At 34.5% G+C, this 25,639-nt stretch overlaps 2 protein-coding genes across 3 annotated transcripts; one reads left to right on the top strand and one right to left on the bottom strand.

Annotated features, from left to right (window-relative positions):
* The first annotated feature begins 5,243 nt into the window (after positions 1–5,243).
* On the top strand, positions 5,244–13,806 carry LOC126772980 (putative carbonic anhydrase 3). The gene is made up of 8 exons (XM_050493581.1): positions 5,244–5,349; positions 6,842–6,889; positions 9,208–9,384; positions 9,972–10,098; positions 10,571–10,673; positions 11,325–11,437; positions 12,323–12,446; positions 13,612–13,806. Exons 1-8 carry the CDS (start codon positions 5,307–5,309, stop codon positions 13,804–13,806), a joined length of 930 nt encoding a protein of 309 aa, XP_050349538.1. The 5' UTR covers positions 5,244–5,306.
* A 279-nt stretch (positions 13,807–14,085) lies between these two features.
* Positions 14,086–25,461, bottom strand: LOC126773006 (FAST kinase domain-containing protein 4). Of its 2 annotated transcripts, none has more exons than XM_050493619.1 (11): positions 25,358–25,461; positions 24,980–25,148; positions 24,372–24,559; positions 23,915–24,142; positions 23,253–23,425; positions 22,714–22,939; positions 21,603–21,753; positions 20,421–20,651; positions 18,770–18,836; positions 18,390–18,495; positions 14,086–17,798 (listed from the first exon to the last, which is right to left on the bottom strand). In XM_050493619.1, the coding sequence occupies exons 2-11, from the start codon at positions 25,146–25,148 to the stop codon at positions 17,679–17,681; spliced, it is 1,659 nt and encodes a 552-aa protein (XP_050349576.1). In that variant the 5' UTR covers positions 25,358–25,461; the 3' UTR covers positions 14,086–17,678. The 2 variants fall into 2 exon arrangements, with proteins under 2 accessions (XP_050349576.1, XP_050349577.1); XM_050493620.1 differs by lacking the exon at positions 25,358–25,461 and adding an exon at positions 25,237–25,352.
* Between the last annotated feature and the right edge of the window lie 178 nt (positions 25,462–25,639).

Here is a 25,639-nt window from a genome sequence, read left to right as displayed (position 1 = left end):
TGACTGTTTATTCGTTACGTTTATTGTACACTAAGCATATAGAATATGTATATACCTACTCCGTTTTAAAATCTTAAAGTTTAAAAAAATAACGAGTTATATAAACAAAAAATATATATAAATATACTCTATGTAAAGCTATCAGCAAAAAACTTTAATTTTTTTTTTACAGATATTATATATTTTATACTTATTTAATTCGTATCGATTATACGTTTATTGTCTGTGTGTAGAGAGACGCGTTGTTCTATTTTGTCTATAATTTATTGTGATCGTTCTTGTTATAATAATAATTATTCATTAGGCTGTGAAATCGAAAAGATATTAAAATTATATTCATTTTAAGTTCTGAAATATTTTTACAATGTTCAAATTTACCTATTGTAGTTAAATGTAATTTTAATCCTTTAAGTTATATTGTATTGTTCTGTTAAAGGTTGTGTTCTGTGTTCGATATATTTTAAGTCAATATAAAATTTATTTTAAAATATATATTTCATTTTATTCAAACACTGAGATACTTAAGGTTAGAAGGATGTGAATCTTTAACGACAATTGCAAGTTTCATAGACAAGTTTTTCTGACTTATATCTTAGAGATTTAATTATTTTTTTTTACCAATCCATTTGTTAACTTTGATATATAACAGAACTTAAATAAAAACCAAATTTATTAAACAATTAGGTAAGTGGTAAAATAACATAAAACAAAAACTTTTAATAAAAAATTACAAAACATTGTGCTTATAATTTACCTCGTACGCGGCGGTGAAGGAAAACATTAACGGCTAACCAAACCCCTTCAAAATGGAAAATCCTTTGCTCACTAATGCAATAATTAGAGGCTGTTATACTAAAAGTAAACTAAAAGTAACAATTATTATGAGAGATTTGCAACCACAGAGTATGCATAAAAACATGCTCATCATGCATTAAACATTTCAGGGTAAGATAAATCTGGTTCCTTCCACTTAAAAAAAAAAATAACAAAAATAACTATGTACTTCTTCATAGATATAAATGAAGCAAATTTAGAATATTATTTTAAATTCCAACAAAGAAATTAACTGAATTAATACATTTGCACGCGCTTTTTATTTCTTTCACAGAATGACAAAATGTTGTGACAGTTAACTTACGCTATTTGTAATACATATAAAAATAATTATTATTATTATAACTTTCACGCAAAAACAAGTCTGCAAAGAAACTAAATTCTTACTCCTTTATAGTGATTTCAATAGATTATTTAATATATAGATTTTGCTTCGTCAAAGTTTAACTACATAGACATGGAATAATTATCAATTAATTTGTTAATCGCAAGTAAAACAGAAGATGGGCCAGGAATAGCGAAAGAAGTGTTGTGTTGTTATAAACAATATTTATTAAATAGGCAGAGTAACTACCCTTTCATTTAATTAAAAACGCGTTACGCGTTTCCCCCACGGGAACAGTGGGGGGGTATGTGGAGCTCGCCGGTATCCAAGGCGCCGAGTGCGCCACGAACATCAGAATACCCACTAAAAAACCAGCGGTAACCTTTCCGTCTTAACGAGGAGCGCCACGGGGTGGCTTTCGCATGCTACCGTGACGCTCCGATAGAGTAACCACCCTGCTCAAGTTCAACAATTGTTATGATCGTTCATTGTAAATACATCGCTATTTATACAAAAGTTAAATCATTTTAAAGTTGGTAGTTGTAAAAATCATATCACGAAATTAAATAAAAATATTTAAGCAAAATTTATAATCAACTTAAAAAAATATTAGGCTATTCTAAATTATATATGCGTTGATTGTAGCTTTGAGTTTAACACAAGTTATTCAGGCAATAGCTGTAAAATAACAATATAAATAAATACTTAAGATAATAACAATTATTATTGTTATTACTAAAAATGTTCGAGATAAAAAACATAGATAATAATTTACTTGATAGTGTTATCTAGTTACAAAATTATGTAATAATATATTAAATGTTTTGGAATTTTCATATTATTATGGTAATGCATAAAACAATTTTTCAAACCTACTCAAAATTTCTTTATTGAGGTAGAAGCATTATACTTCAATCAACAATCAACAGCCAATCGTTGTCCACTGCTGAACATAGGCCTCTCCCAAGGTGCGCCAAAGCTCCCTGTCCTCCGCCTTCCGCATCCAGTTGGTGCCCACCACCTTCTTAAAGTCGTCGGTCCACCCGGCTGGAGGGCACCCTACGCTGCGCTTGCCGATTCGCGGTCTCCACTCTAGGACTCGTCTGCTCCAACGGCCATCGGTCCTACGACATACGTGACCTGCCCACTGCCACTTCAGCCTGCTAATTTTGCAAGCTATGTCGGTGACTCCGGTTCTTTTCCGGATAATCTCATTTCTGATCTTATCCTTCAAAGATACTCCGAGTATAGCTCGCTCCATAGCACGTTGAGCGACTTTGAATTTGTGGACTAGTCCCGCTGTTAGTGTCCACGTTTCGGCACCGTATGTCATGGCAGGTAAGACGCATTGGTTGAAGACTTTCGTCTTCAAACATTGCGGTATAGACGACTTGAGGACTTGACGAAGGTTGCCAAATCCCAAGCGAATTCTTCGATCGGCTTCCTTCTCGAAGTTGTTCCTACCGACTTGTATTATCTGTCCTAGGTAGGTATATTCACTAACAACTTCGAGAGGTTTCCCCTCGACGTATATCGGTCCCAGCACGATATGCCTATTGAACATGACCTTGGTCTTGTCCAAGTTTATACCGAGACCGACACACCGGGAAGATTCGCCTAGGCTACGCAGCATTTCGGTGAGTTGTTCCAGCGACTCTGCTATGATGACGATATCGTCGGCAAATCGAAGGTGTGAGATGTACTCGCCGTTTACATTGCCTTTTTTTGGGCGCATTTGCCATTAAGAAGGGTTTGCCCATACTCGCCGCGCTGGGCAGGCGTGTTGGCGAGCGCAGTAGGGGGGTAAGATGTTTATGGGGGGGGACGCTGCTGCCCATCCCCCCTTTTCCCCGTCCCTCAGTCGCCTCTTACTTACTTATTGACAATCAAAGCGAAACTACTGATGGTTCGGAAAATGCGATATCTTGTCTTGGGATGACCTGCTGAAATAAAATCATCGAGTTATTGTTTATGATTTTTAATATAATGAAGTGGGGAAAACGTTTTATCATATTATATACATTATAAGTGTTTTATTATCTATAAATTCAATAATTGTATAATAACGTATTCCATACAAATTTTATCAGTCAGTTTGAGTGTTTTTTTTCCTTTTTTAAAGCCGTGCCCCATAAAACAGTTACTGAGTCAAAGCAGCTTAGCAACAGAAATTGTACGTTGCAGCACTTGAAAATGCACAAATTAAGTGATTTGCTTTACTTCGTGATATCCCAGTTGTTAAAACATTTGAATGTTAACTGAAGCTGTAAGGTGTGTGGGTGATGTGGGTTCAAACTCAGGCAAGCACTATAGAAATTTCGTGCACTTTATTAATGTTTATAAAACGTTCATGTTTTAAATTTTGAAGGAACACATCGTGAGTAAATGTGTCGTGAGGAAACTCACATTGGAATAACTGGGAGGGTAGGCTTAGTGGTAGTGGGACATTTACATGGTCATTTACTTAAAAAATAATTATATTAAAGTAGGAATTCGTGACAGTCAAAATAGATTCAGATCTAATTGAAATAACATTGTTAAAAATCCAACCATCTTGACCTATTTTAATATGATAGCTCGAGCTAACCGGAGACTGGTCTCTCGTTATAAAATACCAAGCAGTTATTACCGCTTGCTGGTATCTAGATTTATCAACGCGTCCTGCGGTCTAGATTCTAAATATACCGACTTGGGGTTTCAGATAACGTTATTATCTCGTTACGACCAGGATACAGTAGATCTTATTAATATTGTAGACGTTTTACAATTTAAAATATGTGCATTATCATCGTTATCTGTGATGCGTGTTTCCCAACGTATGGTATCCCGTAAGGGTAAGGACAGTTAACGGCATCGAGTCGCTTGCATCATTATTGTGTTTCACAGCTTTATTTATATTTTTTTCTTCTATATATATATAAAAGTTCGCGTTGACTTTCAACGGAAACAATTGAAACCGCGTTTTCAATAAGGTTTTCTCTACTGAGTTATATGAACATTTACAGTACAAAAAATTAGTCTTTTTAAAAAACAATAAAAGTATATTTTAAGTACTTAATATAAATAATATATGAAGAGTTTAGTTTGTTTTTTCGGGGATTAACATAACTACTGATCCGGTTGATATTGAACATTTATATAACTTTAGTTTACAGTTTCCGGTCGGACATAGACTTTAGCCAAAGATATTTACAAAATTTTCATTGCCTGCCTTACATAAATTTATTAAATTAGAGAAAAATAAAAATTATTTAAAATGTTCTTTATTGAAATATCTCAAAGAAAAGGTCCGCAACACCTACATACAAATATGTAGGTATTGTATTTCGATTAACTCGCTACAATAAAACTAAATGTATAAAAATACAGGTAGTAAAATTTCTGTTACTTTGAATTTCTATACATAATAATGTAACCTTATACTCCTAAAGTTTTTTTTTACAATTATTTTTCAAACGCTTTAAATTGCCGAGCCCTTTGAGACAGTAATTAACTAATTAAAAACGGTCGAATTTTAATTACCTCTGACTAATTCAGATCAGATAATCTCAATAGTAGCCTGGAGTTTGGAAGTTGGCTGTATAAAACACTCGTGCCTGGTGTGCCTAGGAGAGCACAGGAAGCAGTTGCTCTACGATTCTGAACTCTTTTCCGTTGTGTCGGTTTTGTAATCCCATCGGATTAAGCGATCGACCTTTATTCCATCAGTGAACCTGTCCTATAAGTCCTGCCAAAAAAAACAACACGATGTAACATAAATTCGGAAGAACACATCTCATGCACACGTACCATGACATCGTCGATGTCCATCTGATCTGATTGATTTCAGCACCAGCGGCCCTTCTTACGGCAGACAAGGGAGCCATCAGCGCGGATATATTATAGCGCATATGTGTGACAGATACGTCCAATCTTTTATATCTCATGTTCCGCAGGTCGATAAATACTTAGTGCCCTGTGCAAGTTCGGCGCTAAACTGAACGACCTTGGTTGTTATGTTTACTCTCCCCAAAGAGTATTTACAATTGAAAATTTTAAAACAACGCAATGCACAATGATGTTTTCGTAAACAAGTATTTCTGTTAATAACAGTGAAAGAATTTTTATATCATTTGAAAGGTGATCATATTCATGTTCATATCGAGTTATGTTTGTGGAGAAAGTGTACATAATTGTAGTCATGTATATAGGTAAGTACATTACATTACCTTACATACCATAACCTTACATATATAAAAGATAAGATTCATACAATATTATTTATTCAAGAACTCATAAAAGCACTTTTATAGGCATTTATGAATATATTTTATATAATATTCTTTAGTTACTTATTTCAAAACTAAATTTTAATTTATTATCATTAATATAGGGAATATATAATTAAAGGAATTTAACAAATACTATTAAATATTTTGGTATGATCTACTATATTAAAAAAAACCTTATAAAGTTTTGAATGATTAATTTGATACACAAAACAATTAATCAAATTAAATACGGATAAAAAGTAAATTCATAAGTACATTTAATCATCAAAACGTTTGTCATTCAAACAATTTTTTATCTACAAAACTTTTGTTTGATCATCTTTCGATAGAGATATATTTATATTATAGAATAGGAAGGCGGACGAGCATATGGACCACCTGATGGTAAATGGTCACCAACGCCCTTAGACATTGGCATTGTAAGAAATGTCAACCATCGCTTACATATCCAAAGCGCCACCAACCTTGGGAACTAAGATTTTATGTCCCTTGTGCCTGTAATTACACTGGCCTCACTCACCCTTCAAACCGGAACACGACAATACCAAGTACTGCTGTTTTGCGGTAGAATATCTGATGAGTGGGTGGTACCTACCAAGACGAGCTTGCACAAAGCCCTACCACCAGTTGGACATTACCAAAATACTGCAAAATTACAAACACCAAGCTTAAGACCCAGGGCCTTATATCTGTAGCCTTTTAAACCCACAAGACCAACAAGGCACGAAAATACCGTTGACATATATTTCATCTTCATAACAGGGTTATAAGCAAAATTGTTGTATTTTTTTTTGAAACAACGTCATTTTCATAAACTTTCTTTGCCTGCAATTAAAAGAAGTGCTCTCTTTTAGAAAACTAGGTCGAGTATATGTTCGAGCTGAGTTTGTTATGTTAACTTTGATATGTTAGAGCTAAGCGTTCAGATTTCTACCGACTTCAAAAGAGGAAGGTTGTCTTTTCTCGTCGCATCTTTACGATTTTTACAAAAAAAACGCACGTAATTTTATGTTATCGTTTCAATGACATAATCTATACTCACTGGAAATTTCTAATATATAAAATAGGTACTTACTTTCATTGTGTAGATCTTACGCGTAGAATCTATGCTAAGAAGCACTATAATTAAATATTAAGCGTCTCTGAGTCTGGCAGTTAGACATCATCTAAAGGCTTTCGTCCAGCAGTGGACGTCGATAAGTTGAAAAAAAAGAGTTCATAGAAATACATAGAAATTGAAACAGATTGTAATTTCAGGAACTAAACAATTAATTTAAATATAACATATGAATAATAAATCAATTAAATATTAATAAAATATATTTTGTGAAATAAATATCTAATTATTTTATTTAAAAATAAATTTAACTATATATATTATATCTAAAATAATATTTACATTATTTTGCAGATTTATTTTTGTGTATTTCATTCTACGGACCGATTTGGAGTTATGACGGTACGTTTTCTTTAGTATGAAATTTGTTTATTGTTATAATATCAACAACATATTAAAATTAAATCATAATAGTTTGTACAATTATTACTATGATCGTTCATTTACATAGAGGGCTTGATTCAATTGATGAAACATCAATCAAAATTAACAAAAGCCATTTTACTAATTATGACTGCGTGGCAAGAATAATGGCAGCATTTGAATCGTTATTTAAAAACCAGCCTATCCATTACTAGAGGCAATTAAATGAGGTCTTATATATACATAGGAAATGTTCTTGCATTACTGCTCTAAGGTTCAAGTATTTCAACTTTAACCAACAAGAAATTGATGGAATTAAAGAGGAATCTTTGCACGGCTTATTCGCGTACATGTTAAAATGTATTCGGCATTAGTATCTATTATAAAACAAGCATCAACTTGTAACTTGTGTTGTTGTATGTGAAAACTGAGGTTGCAAACATTCCTATATGTTTAATTTTCGGTATATAGGGCGGGCTTGCCTGAACGGTCATTTAAAAAATAATATCGTGGTCTGATCTGTGTAATAATGATTTAAACTTTCTCTCTCTTCGGGAAGTGTGCCGGAGGCTTGGAGAAGAGCTAATGTGCAAGCGGTTCCCAAAAAAGGGGATCGGTCTGACCCGGCAAATTATCGGCCAATAGCTATCACCTCAGTACTTTGTAAGGTGATGGAACGGATTTTAAACAACCAACTGATCCATTACCTAGAAGATCACTGTCTAATTAATGATCGTCAGTACGGTTTTCGACCAAAACGGTCCACAGGTGATCTTCTAGCGTACGTAACACACCTCTGGGGTGAAGCTATCGACAAGCATGGAGAATCGTTGGCTGTCAGCCTCGATATCTCCAAGGCTTTCGACAGGGTCTGGCACAGAAGTCTTCTCTCCAAGCTACCGGCATATGGTCTGCCTGCTCAGCTATGCACCTGGATTGCCAGCTTCCTACACAAGCGTAGCCTTCGTGTTTTAGTAGATGGTTGTGCTTCACAATTCTATGTAGTGAATGCTGGGGTCCCCCAGGGATCTGTGCTATCTCCCACACTCTTTCTTTTGCATATCAATGATATGCTCTCCCTTGGGAACATACATTGCTATGCAGATGATAGTACAGTGCATGGTGGATACCACGGACGCGCAGTGGCTGGGCGGGCGGAAACTGAGGAGAGGCGGGAGAATCTTGTCATTGAACTCGATAGGACGTTAGATCTCATCGCCAAATGGGGCTCTGATAATCTTGTTGAGTTTAATGCCAAGAAAACACAGGTATGCGCTCTCACGGCGAAAAAGTCAACATTTTCCCCTCTTCCCTCCCTCTGTGGTACTCCGCTGGTGATGCAAAGCAAAATCGCCATGCTGGGGATTGACGTTCGCTGCGACCTTAGTCCAAGGGATTACATCGAGGCTGTTATAAAAACAGCTTCACGGAAACTCGGAGTTCTGAACAAGGTGCGGCGCTTTTTCACGCCACAACAACTGTGCCTGCTGTACAAAACACAGGTACGGTCTTGCGTGGAATATTGCTCGCACCTTTGGGATGGCTCCGCTAAGTACCTACTTGAGGCCTTGGACCGGTTGCAGCGACGTGCCGTACGCATTATTGGCGACGTAAAGGTCACAAACACCCTTGAACCTTTACAATTGCGTCGTGAGATAGCAGCACTGAGCGCTTTCTATCGACTGTATCACGGCGAGTGCTCTGAGGAATTATTCTCTCTAATTCCTGCTTCCCCCTTCCTTCTTAAGTCCACGCGGGCTGGTTCTCGATGTCACCGCCTAACTGTGACATCAATTCCATCGCGAACAAAGAAATTTGGCAACTCCTTTCTTTGTCGCACTTCCAAAAAATGGAATTCCTTACCAGCTCACGTATTCCCCTCCTCTTACAACCCGGGTTCCTTCAAACGAGGCGTGAAGAGGCATCTTGCGGGCCGGCAAGGCGAAGGCGGCTAGTGCAGAACGTTTTTCCCGTCTGTACTGGCCGTCGTCGCGTTTGGACTCTACTACCACTTACCATCAGGTGGAGTAGAGTCATTTGCCCTCCCGGCGATATAAAAAAAATAATAATAATAATTATATTTAACGACTTACGATGCAAGCAAGTTTTGTTATTGATTTATATTTTTTAATAAATTATCTTAAGTTCAAGAGATACGTCTAAAGATTTAGAAGATTAATTTCTGTAAGAAGCTTGCGTTTCTGCTTACCACCGATGCGCCAAATTTTACAAAACCATACAAATTCGTTCATTTATGGAAATCTAATATAATAAAATCTAATCAAAAATGTTACCAGATGAAAGTGCATGGCCAGGGGGATTTTGTAAAAAAGGGGGTAAAAGACAGTCTCCCATTAATATCCAAACGAACAATGTCATCAAAGACTTTGATAGGCAGTTCATCAAACATGGCAGTCTCAAGTTTATCGGTTATGAGAACGTCCTCTCATCAGGGCTCAATAATGGCCACACAAGTAAGTATGAAATTAGTACAACTAGACTATACTTTTTTTTTTTTTTTTTATAGAATAGGAAGGCGGACGAGCATATGGGCCACCTGATGGTAAGTGGTCACCAACGCTCTTAGACATTGGCATTGTAAGAAATGTCAACCATCGCTTACATATCCAATGCGCCACCAACCTTGGGAACTAAGATTTTATGTCCCTTGTGCCTGTAATTACACTGGCTCACTCACCCTTCAAACCGGAACACAACAATATCAAGTATTGCTGTTTTGCGGTAGAATATCTGATGAGTGGGTGGTACCTACCCAGTCGAGCTTGCACAAAGCTCTACCACCAGTAACTCTAACTAATAAGTACACTATACTATGTATATATATATAATAAGCTCCAAACCTTCTCCTCAAAAAGAGGAGAGGAGGCCTTTAGCCCAGCAGTGGGACATTCACAGGCTGTTACGGCGGATATATATAAGAAATTAAAATCATTATCATCTCGTGTTCTGCAGATATATAAGCTAGCTGGCCAATACGAAATCGTAACACAACAATAATAATAACAATAATCAATAATACGTAATTATCTATACGTTGTAGTTCAGTTTAGTACTGAAGGTTATACCGACATGCATCCAACGATAACTGGTGGCCCTTTGAAGTATACATACCGCCTCGAACAACTACACTTCCATTGGCTTTCAGAACACTCTATAGATGGAGTTAAGTAAGTTTATACAAAATTATTTTATAGATAATATTCTTATATAAAAAAGGCCAAATGGCACAGTGGTTAGAACGCGTGAATCTTAACCGATGATCGTGGATTCAAATCCGGGCAAGCACCACTGACGTTTCATGTGCTTAATTTGTATTTATAATTCATCTCGTGCTCGATGGTGAAGAAAAACAGCGTGAGGAAGCCTACATGTGTAATTTCACTGAAATTCTGCCACATATGTATTCCACCAACCCGCATTGGTGCACCGTGGTGGAATAAGCTCCAAACTTTCTCCTCAAGGCCTTAACCCAGCAGTGGGACATTCATAGGCTGTTACTAAGTTACTAAAAAAACTTACCAACCAAGTTTTGCTACCCCTTACATTTTGCCGATCTAGGCCCGGGCCAACTCGGCCCAGGGAACTACTGTCTTTTTGACGATATCTGTTGAGTTCACAACAATATTATGATGTTCACAGGTTTCCTATGGAAATTCATTTCGTTCACGTGCGGAAGGATCTCAATATTTCAGAGGCATTGAATAAAAGAGATGGACTGGCAATACTAGCCGTATTTTGTAATGTAAATAATATATTATTAAATTTAGATTTATATATAGCCCTGTGGCTATATATAAATTGTGAAAAATACGAGTTTTAATCATAGAAAGCACCAATAATGTTTGCATTTGTTGAATTAGGCCTACTGATTCGTTTCGTAATCGATGCTAAAGCAAGATATTGTGAAAAAAACTACATGTATTGAGCAGCGTGATGGAATAAACTCCAAACTGCCTCAAGATGAGGACAGGTCTTTGTTTGGTTTAATCATTTTAAATACGTTTATGGTTTTTGTGCCTTTTTGAAGTAATTATTTTGTATTGTTATATGAGGATGGCTTTATTACATTTGTACCTATTTTAAATTAATTTGTACATGTACATAATTACATAACAATCGAACCACCATCAGCAAGAAAATTATTATGACGATAATAGAAGTTTATCTATATTTTTTATTATATTACATAGATTTCAATTTTTTAAAATCAAGTATACAGTACTTGATTTTAAAAAATAAAGGCAATCATTTTGCAGCTCGGTAAACATGATTGTTTATAGTGTAAGCTAAATAAATAGAAACAGAGAATTAAGTAATTCTACTTAATTCGCTCGTTCTAATAAAATCTATTTCGATATAAGCGCATAATGCCTTATATTTTTTTCACTCCAAGGTCCAACCAGATCTTAACGAGAACCAGCGAGAGGCATCTGACGAGATCATGCAACACATACCGCTATTAATGAGGACTGGACGCAGATTCAGCGGAGCTATTTTAAACTTAAGGTAAAAAAAATAATGACTTGCTTTAGAATGTACATAATTCCATCGAAAGTTAAAAATGATAGGGGTGCGGTTGCAATGCGAAATGTTTTTTTTAATCCCAAAAACAACAAATACATATTTGACTTAATGTAACTTTTAAGAACAATGACACTGAACGGTTAATTCGATTTGAAGTTGAAGATAGCAGGGAAAACCGCTCCTTTAAAACCAAAATTAGGCAACGTTTCTTTTGTTAGAGGAGGCAAACGAGCCGGAGGCTCACCTGATGGAAAGTGACTACCACCGACCATGGACACCTGCAACACCCGAGGGCTTGCAGGTGCGTTGCCGGCCTTTTAGTTTAATGCCGTCTGTGTTTTACAGTTTAGGCTTTGGGCTAAGTCATTAAACACCTAGTTATTTATTATATGATATTGTTAAAATAAATAGTCTCAAATGTATCCAAATACGCCGCTTTATTAAATAATTGAAAATTGATCGACAATTTTGTTTCATTACCAATTTTATGCCGGAACTTATACAAGATCAAAGGCATATAAGCGCTTATTAAACTCAATAAGGCAACTCGTTACAATTATCATTAGTTGTATTTTTAGTTAAGTATTCACCTGTTTTAAAATAAATGTGATTATAAATTTAACTCTCATGAATATATTCAATAGTTAGCAACTTAAACAAAAACCAAAAGCATAATGTCCCATAAATCATATCGTTTGTGTGTGTGAAGTGACACAATCCGCCGAACCCAAGTAAATGGGCAAGCGACTAGCTTTAATCAATGAAGTTTATATTACCAAGAAATAGTGATAATAATTTTATTTTCTATAGCTTAATAATACCTACTTCAAGCTTATTAATTACATTATTTAAATAAATTTGTTTTAGAAAGCTTCTAAGTCCGAAGAAAAATTCCTACTTCTCTTATCTCGGATCTCTCACGTCACCAGAGTGCAACGAAGTGGTTGTCTGGATTATTTTTGACAATCCCATATACATTTCTGATGATCTTGTAAGTATTACCTAAATGTAAGCAATGTAAAAAAATAATCATATTTAAATACAATCGAGAATCAAAGTTAAAAGAATAATTAGCAGTGTCCTCAATTATAAATTTTCTGAGAGACGATAAATATAATAAAATGAACTACTTCTTCAATAGTTTAAACGTTAAAACTCACATTAGAGCAATACCGGAGTGTTGGTAGCCTTGACATATCTATAAATCAATAATTCGTCCTTTGATTACGAAACCACGCAGTTACAGACATTAAAGGTACACATACCTTAAATAAATGTGTCAAAACAATAAACTTTACTTAGTTTTTTTCTCACATTCCTGTGTTATCATAGCTTTAATAGTTCCAATACTTAGGAATATAAGAAATGCAGAAATATTTTATTTAGTCGTGTTTTAAATAGTAAAAAGTAAAAAAAAAACATCAAAATTACTACTCCAAATGTAAAAATTTAAATATTGTAACGTGAGACAATATCAACTTGTACGTTATATCCAATTGTTTTTTTTTAATTAATAATCTTTAACTCACTCTTCTTACATTTCTTTGGTAAGCAGGACACTCTTTGTCATTCGGTTGCCTCGATTGCTAAATAAACCAGCGAATGATGTTCCGAAATGAGCGGATTAGGTTATTTAATTCATCCCACTTGACAGTCGGATGTGACGTCACTAATGGTCGCAGACGGGCTTGGCAGACTTCGCTTTGGCATATCTCGGCACGTAGCGTAGCGTTACAATTAGAAAGAATATACTCTTAAATGGCGAAGCGTTAGACCTAGATATTAAAGAATTCTTTGTTATTCAAGAAACGTTAAATTACAATTTGGTTATAAGGGATATTGATAAGATAGCAGAATCCTGCCTGATCGCCTGATGTGAAAAAATTACATAAACTCACCGCAGGATACAGTCGTAAAATGTTAGAAATTGATATGCAACATTGCCTTCAATAATCATAACATTTCAAGAATAAATGCATCAAAACTATTTATCAACAGTAGTCATTTGTTAACATTTTACTTGTGAGCAATGAAGTGAGTTCTTACAGAAACGCATTGAACCGGTTTTCCGATAAGGAAACTACTACTTTATATGCAAGTTTACTTAATGAATAAAGGTTTTGTATCACTAATTGTTTTATTGCTCTTATGCTTAGTACCGCCTTTTCGGTAAGGTCGGCATCGGTCGTCACAACTTCAGGAGTCAACAGAAGATAAAGCATCACCAGGTATATCAGCCTCCAGATGCATTCATCACCACACCGAAAGCTGTGATCGTAGTCAAAGATGTTTACAAACATGTTACACAGTTTTTTCAGAACATTACCAGGCAAGTTCGATCAACGAGTTAATTGAAATTAAAAAACATCTATTTTTTTATTTCGCACATGGTAACAAAAATATAAATTATTATCAAAAATTTTAAGAACACTAAAACCAATTTAATTTTTAGTTATATTTTTCAGATTCATAGTAAGAGGATTTAAATCAAGAAATTAAACAATCAAAAATCATGGCCGTCATAACAATATATCAGCATTTTCATGTGGTACTTGTAGTATAATATATTAGGATAGCTATATTAAAAAAAAAAAATATTAAATTTATTCGTTAATGAAAATAAAACACTATTTCATTTAATCTATTTATTTTTCTATAATATTAACAACCACTATTTTACACGCCCTCGCATCTAAACAGGATAAACCAAACAAGGGAGTTTGATTTTTACATCAATGTTCTAGAGACTAAATTAGCGTGAATAAATTATAATTAAGTAGACACCATTCACACGTACAAATATATACCAAATTAAACAATACATTTAGGTAATTGAATTGTTTCTATATACAGGATATTAATCCAGAAATAAATGTACAAAAATAAGTTTCATAAATAAATATTACGTGTGTATGTTGCTTATGATAAAAATTCAATTAAATTCTTTGCTTAATTGCTTTTAATTGAGAGAAATATGTCATAAATGTGTGATGGAAAAAACACGAAATACAATTATCGGTACGGTCGAATTATTAAATTAGTTATCCGTAAGTAATTTGTCGTTGGTCGGTGTGAAAAAGCCGACGACCAATGAGCGTTCAGATTTTTGGTAGTGGAATACATTAGCCGTAATTTGATTTAATTATGTTACTTATTATGCCATTTATATTAATAGTTTTGTTTCACCCCACAAGTTTTATGATAAACGAATCAGACAAATAGCTGAAAGCTTTTGGTCGCTTATCGCGTCATAGGTTGCACCGTACCAATGACCAATGAATCAGATTAAAGTAAAATAAATCAATCTCACTTTGATTATCGTTGCAAAAAATTATATGTTAGAAATTTTTGCTACTAAGAGTTCGTACCAAAATTGTTTTCATTCAATCGCGGCAAAACACATAACATTTAAATATGTATTATGCATGTTATATGAAAGCCAGCAAATATCGCATTGCTGGACAATAACCTTCTCTATATACATGTGACAATGTCATGCATGACGTGAACGTCTCCTCACTACGTTATCACGTTCAACGCAAACACGTTAAAACTTAACGTTGAACACGTAAATATCGGTAAGATCCGCGTGTTCTCGTCTTGACTCATCGTAAGAGTGGGTTTGTGTTCAATGGCTGCGTTACTAGGGCATCCAACATTGAATCACTGAAAGCGACCTACAACAACAACTTCAAGTCCTGTAAAAAGGCCTACACAAGAGCGGATGCACAGCGCATTGTGCAGATTGGGCATGACCTTATTTCGCATCCGACGAGCTCCCGTAGCTTTCGGCGTCTGACCAAGTCTGTGCAAAACAATTTCTGCCAACATTCACTGCCACCGCTCAGGAATCCGGGCGGATCTCTAGCTCACACTCCGCAGGGGAAAGCCGATCTTCTGGCAAAACTCTTTGCGGATAACTCTGTGATTGATAATGATTGTGTGGCCACACAATGCCTGACATTAAAATCAGGCATCTAATAAAAAATATATACATATTTAAAACATGAGCCATATAATCATGTGTCGATGTAATTACAAAAAACGCAAAGAACGCGTAACTTGAGGATAAACTAGTAATTAATATATTGTATTAAATTATTAATTTACGCGATTTGGCGAGACACAGGAAGGAAGAGTCGCATAACCTCATTGAGATTTACATATTCTATCCTTCGTAACTCCAACACATAAACAAGGAACGAATACATATAAAATATATAAGTATTATACATATGTGTTGAATAGCGTATCATTTTAATAGAACATTGACATATTTTACAACGGATAAAAATGAGTATGTATGTATATATGCGTGTTTATGTGTGTGTGTGTATAAAAGGTAAATGTTTTAAATATACATATAAATATTTTTACATGTACTAGTTGTATGCTACTTTGATATCTTAACATTGCAATATATTAAGCATTGCTACGTTAACAAGTACGGTTTTTCAACACGAGAATAGATGGAAAACCCAGGATAATAATGTTAAGTGTTCATTTACAAGGGACATAAAATCTTAGTTCCCAAGGTTGGTGGCGCATTGGCTATGAAAGCGATGGTTGACATTTCTTACAATGCCAATATCTAAGGGCGTTTGGTGACCACTTACCATCAGGTGGCACATATGCTCGTCCGCCTTCCTATTCTATAAAAAAAAAAAAAAAAAATTCAAAGCGGACACTTGAATGGAGTTTTATTTTCAGACCGTCGGAAGTATTCGTAGGATACGTAAAACAAAATCTAGCAACTTGAATTTTTGCAACAATCCGACATCGTCTACTAGTGATATAATTTTCTGCTAAATGATATAAAATACAAACACACATTATATTATCTATAATCACCAATCGTTTATCGTGTCAACAAAACATTTGACTAACACTATAATTAACTTATAACAGTTCAATAATTGTACAGACAGAAAAAAAGGTAACTTGAATTTTACTTGAGAAATAATAGAACATGATTATATAAAATTATTAATCTCTTCATATGTTTAAGTATAACGTGATACATAAAAAAATAAAACGAATGTTAATTAATTATTTTTTTCCGTTTAATAGTTACGAGAAACATCATTGTTACATGTTTTGTCAACTGTATTATATGTGTAGTCTATGTGTATATGATCGTAACTTCTCTTTTGTCACATCATCACGCTATCATCGCTAGTGATGAATAACGAACTCCTTGATTCGTCAATTTAAGTCATCAATTTATGAATGGAGTGTAGTGGTAATATTTTTCTCATCAAAGAAAGTGTCTGTAAAATGGCGTAGAAAAAGCTCCAAATATAAAACAATGTTCATATTTATTACTCCATTAAAGACAGGTAGCGACATCTTGAGTCAAGAAGCATAACTAAATGCTAGGTCATACGTTTAGTCGGCCGCGATTGGTTAAGTTAAAAATATTGTTTTGAACCCCTCTCCTTGATTTCTGTACATTTTTCCTAAATTCCATTACATACAATTTTAATTGTGAGCCTAACGCATCTGTTTTTACACGTTCAAAATTCATCACCTGTCTGCTGTCACGCACTGTCGCTACAAAAAAAGAGCCTACAGCCATACAGTTTGCAAACGAAGTCGCGAATGTTACCGAGTACAATCCGCGCGATCAGAATGGGACCCGCCCTTGTGTCTGAGACACGGGCCGCAGGTTCGCGTCGATGCGAGACGAGACCTTATTACTTATTGGTTAGAGAATATTTTTGCTTGCGATTTGTTACTGCACCATATTATAGATTTATGATTGTTTTATTATTATAGTGCTTAGATTAATAAGTGGTTGTTTCCATTAAATAGATGCGATGTTATTACAGTCATACATACATACAAACACACCAACATACATATCTATATAAAACATAACCTGCTAAAATCATAACCGGCACATCGGCTTTGCCAGAGTCGGATAATTATTTATCATAACTTTTTTGCTAACGCTACTTCTCTTGTGAACTATATTTTTTGAATGTTCTATACCATTCTGATATCGCACAATTATATTTATAATATGTAATAAATATTTTTTATTATTATTGTAATTACTTTAGATGCAATGTTTCGACTGATATCCTGAGTCCACAAATAATACAATACAAAAAAAGGTCCGCGATTTTCTTACGGGGATTGGTATTCGCTATACAACGGGTCTTTAATATGTTCCATAGTCTGTATCCAAATTTTATGTCCCTAATTAGTATTTCTATACCTAACTCGTCTTGGTCGATGTAATAATTTCCTTCAGCCGATTTTCGATGTACTGAACCCTTATGACCAGCTTCTCTTTAGGATTGAACTCCGTGTATGGAATCTCTAAGACTTTGAATCCCTGTGTAAAGAAAAAAATATATTAATATTTCTTCATTTTAACTGCCTCGTTGGTTTAGTGGCTTGATGTAAGGCCGCAGACCCGGAGGTCCTGGGTTCAATTCCCAGTTCGGGCCAGTAAAAAGTTATTGGGTTTTTCTGTCAGAAAATTCTCAGTAGCAGCCCGGAGTCTGGAAGTTGCAAGTGTGTACACTCCCGTGCCTCGGAAAACACGTAAAGCCGTTGGTCCTACGCCTGAACTTTTTTCGGCCGTGTCGGATTGCCGTTCCATCAGATTATGAAAGTTAGGGAATAGAGAGTGCACCTGTGTTTGCGCACACACTTGTGCACTATAATATCTCCTGCGCAGTTGGCTAATTTCCCTTGATATTGGCTGCCGTGGCCAAAATCGGTTTGGAGGAGATTATTATTTCTTCATTTTAACAAAGAAAGAGACACAATGTTATTAATAATAGAATCCGTTAATTATTACTAGAAATATGTCACATAACATTATTATTAAAAAAAATTGAAACAATTACCTTGTCTTTATAATGTTATTGATTTTGTGGAGTTGAAAACTTGGTATTACAAATATAATAAAATAACTCACTTTAAGTTGCAATAGCCGGCTGTATAACTTGTTAACCCCGAGAGGAACAGGCTCCTTCCTCGTGAGGTCGTGATAATCCAAACCTAATACTGCTATCCTATGTACACTGAAAAGGACAAAATACATTATATATTTCTTTAACAAACATTATCAATATTATTATATTTGTATAATTTTCATCATATATATAATAATATTATAAATGCGAATTTGTTTTTTTCTCTCTCAGACTCAGTTTGAGCTTGAACATGATATGTGTATCTGCTGGAATGTCGAGCAAATAAAAAAAAAAAATTAAAAGCGGAATTAAAGCCTAATATGTAATACATATATATAAGAGATATTATGGATGGCGAAAGTCTAAAGTGCGCAATACTTACTCCTTTCTGTTAGCCGCTTTATCTAAAGATACCGGATGGCATTTTGAATCCACAACGAACTCTGCATCTGGAATGAAAAAATATTATTTTTAATAGAATATAGAACAGCCCTACTGAACATGACCGCGTAATGTCAGAAAGTGAGATGCGTTTTTTTTTTTTTTACTATTAATAGGCCAGCGTTTGACCGTTGACTTGCCTGATGTTAAGCATCGACACGGTCTAAGATGTAGTACGCTTGCCTATAAGAAACCTGTTCACTCCGGATTTGAAGACACCAACATTGTACCTATCGGGAAATACGGACTCAGGCAAAGCATTCCAAAGTTTCGCAGTGCGAATGATGAATGTAGACTCAAAGCGCTTCGTACGGCGGGGAATTTCCACTGTGTACTTATGGCGCTTTGGTCGCGTTTGCCTGGCCGTTCGATAGTAAAAAGGGGCTGGAGGAATCAGTTTGTGTAATTCCTGAGCACATTCTCCGAAATGTATCCGATAGAAGACCGAGAGTGATTTTTTTTTTTTATAGAATAGGAAGGCGGACGAGCATATGGGCCACCTGATGGGAAGTGATCACCAAACGCCCTTAGACATTGGCATTGTAAGAAATGTCAACCATCGCTTATACAGCCAATGCGCCACCAACCTTGGGAACTAAGATTTTATGTCCCTTGTGCCTGTAATTACACTGGCTCACTCACCCTTCAAACCGGAACACAACAGTAACAAGTACTGCTGTTTTGCGGTAGAATATCTGATGAGTGGGTGGTACCTACCCAGACGAGCTTGCACAAAGCTCTACCACCAGTTGCAACCGCACGTCGATGTTCAAGACTTTGGAGCCTAGACTCGACCAATGCGTCGTCTCCTATCAACCTTCTGGCACACCTCTCAATCAACTCTAGAGCCTGAAGGTGGTGGTTATTACATACGATATTGACGATAATAATTATAACATTACAGTAACAGCCTGTTAATGTCCCACTGCTGGGCTAAGGCCTCCTGTTCCTTTTGAGGAGAAGGTTTGCAGCTTATTCATCGTCAAGCACGAGATGAATTACAAACACGAATTAAGCACATGAAAGTTCAGTGCCCGTGTTTGAACCCACGATCATCGGTTAAGATTCACGCGTTCTAACCACTAGACCATCTCGACTATTACCATTTAATAGAATAAAAGCATAAAATAGATTCATTTCTAAAATGCAATTTATATGCACCAAAAAAGGGCAAAAGGCTCCTTCTTCTCTAAATAAGGTATTGAAGTACCCAATATTTTACACAAATAAACATTAATTTCTTTATACATTTGAATCGAAACAGTTCAGTGGCAAGAGCACGTGAATCTTAACCGAGCCTTGCCGGTTCAAACTCGGGTGAACACAACTAAATTTTCAAGTGCTTAATTTGTGTTTATAATGCATCTCGTACTCGGTGGAAAACAAATTCTTGAATGAAAATCTTTTACATATGTATCCAGCCTGCATAGAAGTAGCACGGTGAAGTACTAAGTTCTTTAGAAATAAAGCAGAAACCTTAGTGACCAGTTGGCACATTTAGAGGTGTTTTTACCTTTACATAAATATTTTCTAGAATGTTTCATTAATTGAATATTTTTTTTATTAATAACATTGTAAATATTTCATCTCACCATAAAGAAATCCCATTCCCGATTGACACTCCTTCCTTAAAAACGTTTCTGCTGAAACTAGACTCCTGAACGTGTCCATGATGTTCTGGACATAGAGCGCTTTTTCCTTTGTATAAACTATCGGGACACCGACTGCTATGTCTTCCGCTAGTCGTATAGATGTGGATGGGAATTTGAGACCTACGTACGCGTCTATCGCCATCAGCTTGCGTCGAGATGGGATGGGTATTTCTGAAATGTTAAAATAAAATCAATAATAAAAATTTAAACAAGTAGGCCCTTACAAGCACTTTTAAATCGTCATATCTTCTGGTGGTAGAGCTTTGTACAAGCTCGTCTGGGTAGGTACCACCCACTCATCAGATATTCTACCGAATCACAGCAGTATTTGGTAATGTTGTGTTCCGGTTTGAAGGGTGAGTGAGCCAGTGTAATTACAGGCGCAAGGGACATAACATCTTAGATACCAAGGTTGGTGGAGCATTGGCTATGTAAGCGATGGTTAACATTTCTTACAATGCCAATGTCTATGGGCGTTGGTGACCACTTACCATCAGGTGGCCCATATGCTCGTCCGCCTTCCTATTCTATATAAATATATAAATAAAATAATAAAAAATACCAGAAGTTCGGAGTATAAATTCTACTGCCAAGAATCTTAGCAGTTGCTTGTTGCCATCAATTAAATAACATTTATATATAAATTAAATATAATAAAACCCGTATATCTTCCACGAAATTATGGCACTCATTATAATAATAAATATAGATAATATTTATATCATCCTCGGTCGACTGGAATGGGCATCAAACGGCGGAGCACGACTAGCTTACATTATAAAGTTCTAGACCCACTTGCATGATTATTTTTGCCTAACATAGTTCGTCTTTTCAGTGCCAATAATAGAACGCTGCAACCCCGAGAAGGAAACAGTAAGTATTCAAATCTTCATCATCAAAATTAGCGTTAAACGTAGACAAAGTGATGTCATCATACGTTTAAGAAAAAATTTTAAATTTTTTAACAAATATTAATCATAATTCATTATTTTAATATCAATATTTGAATAATTATGTGTTTTCTTCTATAATGATTTCGATATTAATCTAGTTTACATATTGCAAAATAGTTAAATTGAAAATGAACACTATTTCAATTGTATAAAGTCTATTTTCACTCACCACCCGCAGAAAGTAGTTTATCAATAAATTCAGGCTTGAGTGTAGAGACGAGGTGATGTTCCTGCGCTTTGTCCAAGATTAGCAGAGAGAACACGAGGTCGAGCCACGACGAAGCTTTTGTCATTTCGTCCTCTTTTAGTGATAATGCTTCCTGATAACAAACATTGAATATTAAAAAGTAGACGTTATAGCCTATAAAAGAAAATTCGTTCTTTCCATATGTCTACTGTATACTAAAGGGGTAGGTTCTTTTTAAATTACATAGACTTAAATTCTACATATATAAAGGTTATATTAATGTTTATTTATACAATGTTTTTTTTATAGAATAGGAAGGCGGACCTGATGGTAAGTGGTCACTAACGCCCTTAGACATTGGCACTGTAAGAAAAGTTGGCCATTGCTTAAATTGCCAATGCGCCTCCAACCTTGGGACCTAAGATGTTATGTCCCTTGTGCCTGTAATTACACTGGCTCACTCACCCTTCTAACCGGAACACAACAGTAACAAGTACTGCTGTTTTGCGGTAGAATATCTGGTGATGGGTGGTACCTACCCAGACGAGCTTGCACAAAGCTCTACCACCAGTAAAATGTTTGGATAATTTCACTCAATCACGCAAAAACTTAAGAAGAATTTTTGGAAAAAATTTAGACGAATGATTCCCCATCACCCGCAGCGAAGCCACGCCCGGAAGCTAGTTGCATATAAAAATATTTATGGAATAATTGCAATGCATACCGGACATTAGCTAGTTTTGTATAAAAAAAAAATCATCAAGAGTTTTTTTTGCAAGCATTCATTTGAATTTATAAAGTACGAAAATGATACAACTGTAATGGAGTTACCATTTAACAAATACGAAATGGTTTTGATACAGTACATAAATCAGTTTTCAGCTTAATTTGATATAAATGGTTTAATCGCAATACAAAAATAAAATAAGGTGCAATATTGATCGATAAACTATCCTAAAGCTTTTATGCACAATTCCATAAACATATCCAAAATATATTTTAGTATTATATGATTTAATTTTAAAAATGAATTAAATTCATTTAGATTATAGAGATGTACTCATTACAAGCAAAGACAGAGCAATGTATTTACCTCTATCAGAGAATCCAGTTGAGCTGGCATGTAGTCAACAGTAGCCAGCGTGATGATTGCTGATGCTATGTCACCTGGTCTACAGATTTTTCTATATTTTTGTATCCACTTCGTTAAGGCTAGTAAGACTGTCTCATGACGATATTTGAGCAAACCGAGTGATACTAAAATGGAGTTTACAACAGCTGGTTTATCCGTGTTCTCTGGTAGAATGTCTATAACATCACTGAAAATTGAAAAATAAAAATGTTTATAATCATGATGCACAGTAATTTTACCATGCCTGGGGAAGGCTGTACAACTGTTGGTCTTGTGCATGAACTCTGCCCTGTCATAACAGATTGCTGTTCCATCTAATTATGAGTGAGGGTATAGAGAGTGCACTATTATATGTCCTGCGCACTTGGCTCATTTGTCTTGAGATTGGTCACTGTGACCCTAAATTGGTCAGGATAACATGATATCTAAGCCTATTGATTATACACACATTGATCTAGTATCATTTTCAACTATACACTAGAAATTGACTGACGATTTACCTGCATATTCTATCCATCAATACTGGATCAGGGAAATTCAGAGCAGCCATAGAGAAAAGAAGATCAGCTGATTTTTTCAAGTCAATTTTTTCTGGTTGTTTAGTTATGTTGTAAGATAAGGCGCGTAGAAGTGGTGTGCTTCGTCGACCTTTCACCTGAAGAGCTTTCATCACCTAAAAACACATAGCATTAAACACCATACAAAAAAATATTTCACAACTATACACACACCTAATTAAATACTACAGTATACCCAATAAGTTTATTAGAAACATAATGCATAATAAAATTGTACACTATAAATTAATTTAATGTGTCATTTAAAATTATAAATATATTTTGATTATATTTAGATTTACAAGGTATAGTACATACAGATAACAGATTATAATTTTTCATAATTTAAAGTCATTTCTAAAAAACAAAAGGTAAATATAATCAAATGTAAGCTATTCCTTAATCACATTTATTTTATAAGCACATTATGCTGTATACATATACATATTATGTAATAATAATATCCTGGGACATTATTCACACACAGCCATCTGATCCCAAATTAAGCAGAGGTTGTGCTATGGAAACCAGACAACTGATATATTACTTTTTTTTTTTTTAAATACATACTCGTAATATATATTAAAGTATGTAAATGGAATTACCTTGATCATTTGCGACAATGAAAGATTAGCTATAAGCCTAGCTGCTTCATCATCACCAGTGATACCAAGTACTGTGCTTAGATCTTCAGCCATTGTGAGCGAGCTCATAGCCTGGCTAGTAGGTGTCCTGGCTAAGATACGACATAACTTAAGGAAGCGTGGATCCTTTTCAAAGTCAGATAACTTAACCTTGTTATTACTGGACCATTCCGATAATACTGATACCATCTGCAATAACGTATGTTTAAATTATTTTCAAGCATAACATTTAAAGTAAAGTTCATCAACTTACTGTGAGTGCCTAAATTGTAATCAATTAAATTATAAGTTGTTCAATATAGGTTTCATAAGAGATAATAAATACTTTGTGTATGAGTTTAATGTTAGACTATAAATACAAAAACATTTAATTTATACTGCACTACTTTTAATGTAATAGTGTAAACCAATAATTTACCTTAAGTGCATGCCTCCTAGATATGACGGGGTTTTCAGCAGCTAATAGCAAGGAATCCACATCTGTTGCTCTAATGATTTGGCTGTCTAGTTGCTGGGTACGGCTTTGTTTCACAGATTTAACACTTGGCTTTTTATTATCATCCTGCTCTGAAGAATTGAGAGAAGCAAAAGCAGCTGCAACTAAACCTAAAAATATTATTAATAAATACATAATATATATAATAGTACGAAGATAATAAAACTGAGATGGGAACAGGGATTGAAAACATTAATAGTGGTTAGACATTACAATTATGCATACACAATTTATTAACCCAATCGGAATATTTATCATTGTAACTGTATATTAAAATGTAAGATGTGCATTTCATTTAAATAAATAAAAATAATAAAAAGTAATTTAAATTCTGACAATATTTCAATTAATAATAAAGGAATAATTCAATTAATAATATGGTCAAACAAAACCTGAATTTTAATGTTAAGAATACTTTTTTATATTATTTCAAATACATAATATTATATAACTGTCAATTTTTTATAACAACAAGTATGATCATTCTATGATTTAATGTAAATTTTGATTTGACCTATGTACTAACTTACTTGAACCGTCTTTTAATCCCAGAGAATTACCCTCGATATTTCTGTCAGTAACATTTGTTGACGAGTCTGTTTTATGTGCTTTGAACACTGTCGCACCTGAAGATGAATATTTTCTCAAAGAACTTCGAGAACCTAACCTCCAAATAACTAACCCGCTAAATTTCAACATCTATAACAAACATAAAAATATACTATTTATAAAACGTACATTTATACAAAAAACTAGCTTAAAATAATTGTTGCGGTCGAGATATAACCTTCAAATAGTAAATATTAGTGAATAATTGTCTTCTTACATCACGCCTGTATATGTTTTTATTTTAATATATAATAATAATTAGGGTATTGTGATACAAGGATAATTAAGTTATAATGTACCTTAATGTATAAATTATTAAATATTTTTCGAAGTAAATATTTTTCAAGACATTTACAATTTGTAAAAAAATTATAAATCTAATCAAAATCAACTTGACAGTTCCGTCATTGATTTGAAGTTGTAGCAAAAATAAAAGGAAAGCACAGTTAATTTACAATAATTTAATTAAAATAAATTATAAAACTATTTCATTTTCATTACAACAAATTCAACAATTTTATAATTAAATTTAAATGTAGAAATCATACTATATCCTGTTAAAAAAAGTATAAAGAGATTTT

Source organism: Nymphalis io, chromosome 13, assembly GCF_905147045.1.
Source record: "Nymphalis io chromosome 13, ilAglIoxx1.1, whole genome shotgun sequence".
NCBI classification, from domain to species: domain Eukaryota; kingdom Metazoa; phylum Arthropoda; class Insecta; order Lepidoptera; family Nymphalidae; genus Nymphalis; species Nymphalis io.
Note: the sequence above shows the minus strand (reverse complement) of the source record. Positions and strands in the feature narration are given on the sequence as shown.

What these genes read in the sequence shown, in the direction of transcription:
- LOC126772980 (XM_050493581.1), top strand. Translation starts at nt 5,307, where the DNA reads ATGTTTGTGGAGAAAGTGTACATAATTGTAGTCATGTATATAG. An exon ending in ACCGATTTGGAGTTATGACG is followed by an intron (nt 6,890 to 9,207) that starts GTACGTTTTCTT and finishes AAATGTTACCAG; the next exon opens with ATGAAAGTGCATGGCCAGGG. An exon ending in TACTAGCCGTATTTTGTAAT is followed by an intron (nt 10,674 to 11,324) that starts GTAAATAATATA and finishes TTTCACTCCAAG; the next exon opens with GTCCAACCAGATCTTAACGA.
- LOC126773006 (XM_050493619.1), bottom strand. Translation starts at nt 25,148, where the DNA reads ATGTTGAAATTTAGCGGGTTAGTTATTTGGAGGTTAGGTTCTCGAAGT. An exon ending in TAAACTACTTTCTGCGGGTG is followed by an intron (nt 20,652 to 21,602) that starts GTGAGTGAAAAT and finishes TTAACATTTCAG; the next exon opens with AAATACCCATCCCATCTCGA. An exon ending in GGGAATGGGATTTCTTTATG is followed by an intron (nt 18,837 to 20,420) that starts GTGAGATGAAAT and finishes TTTTCATTCCAG; the next exon opens with ATGCAGAGTTCGTTGTGGAT.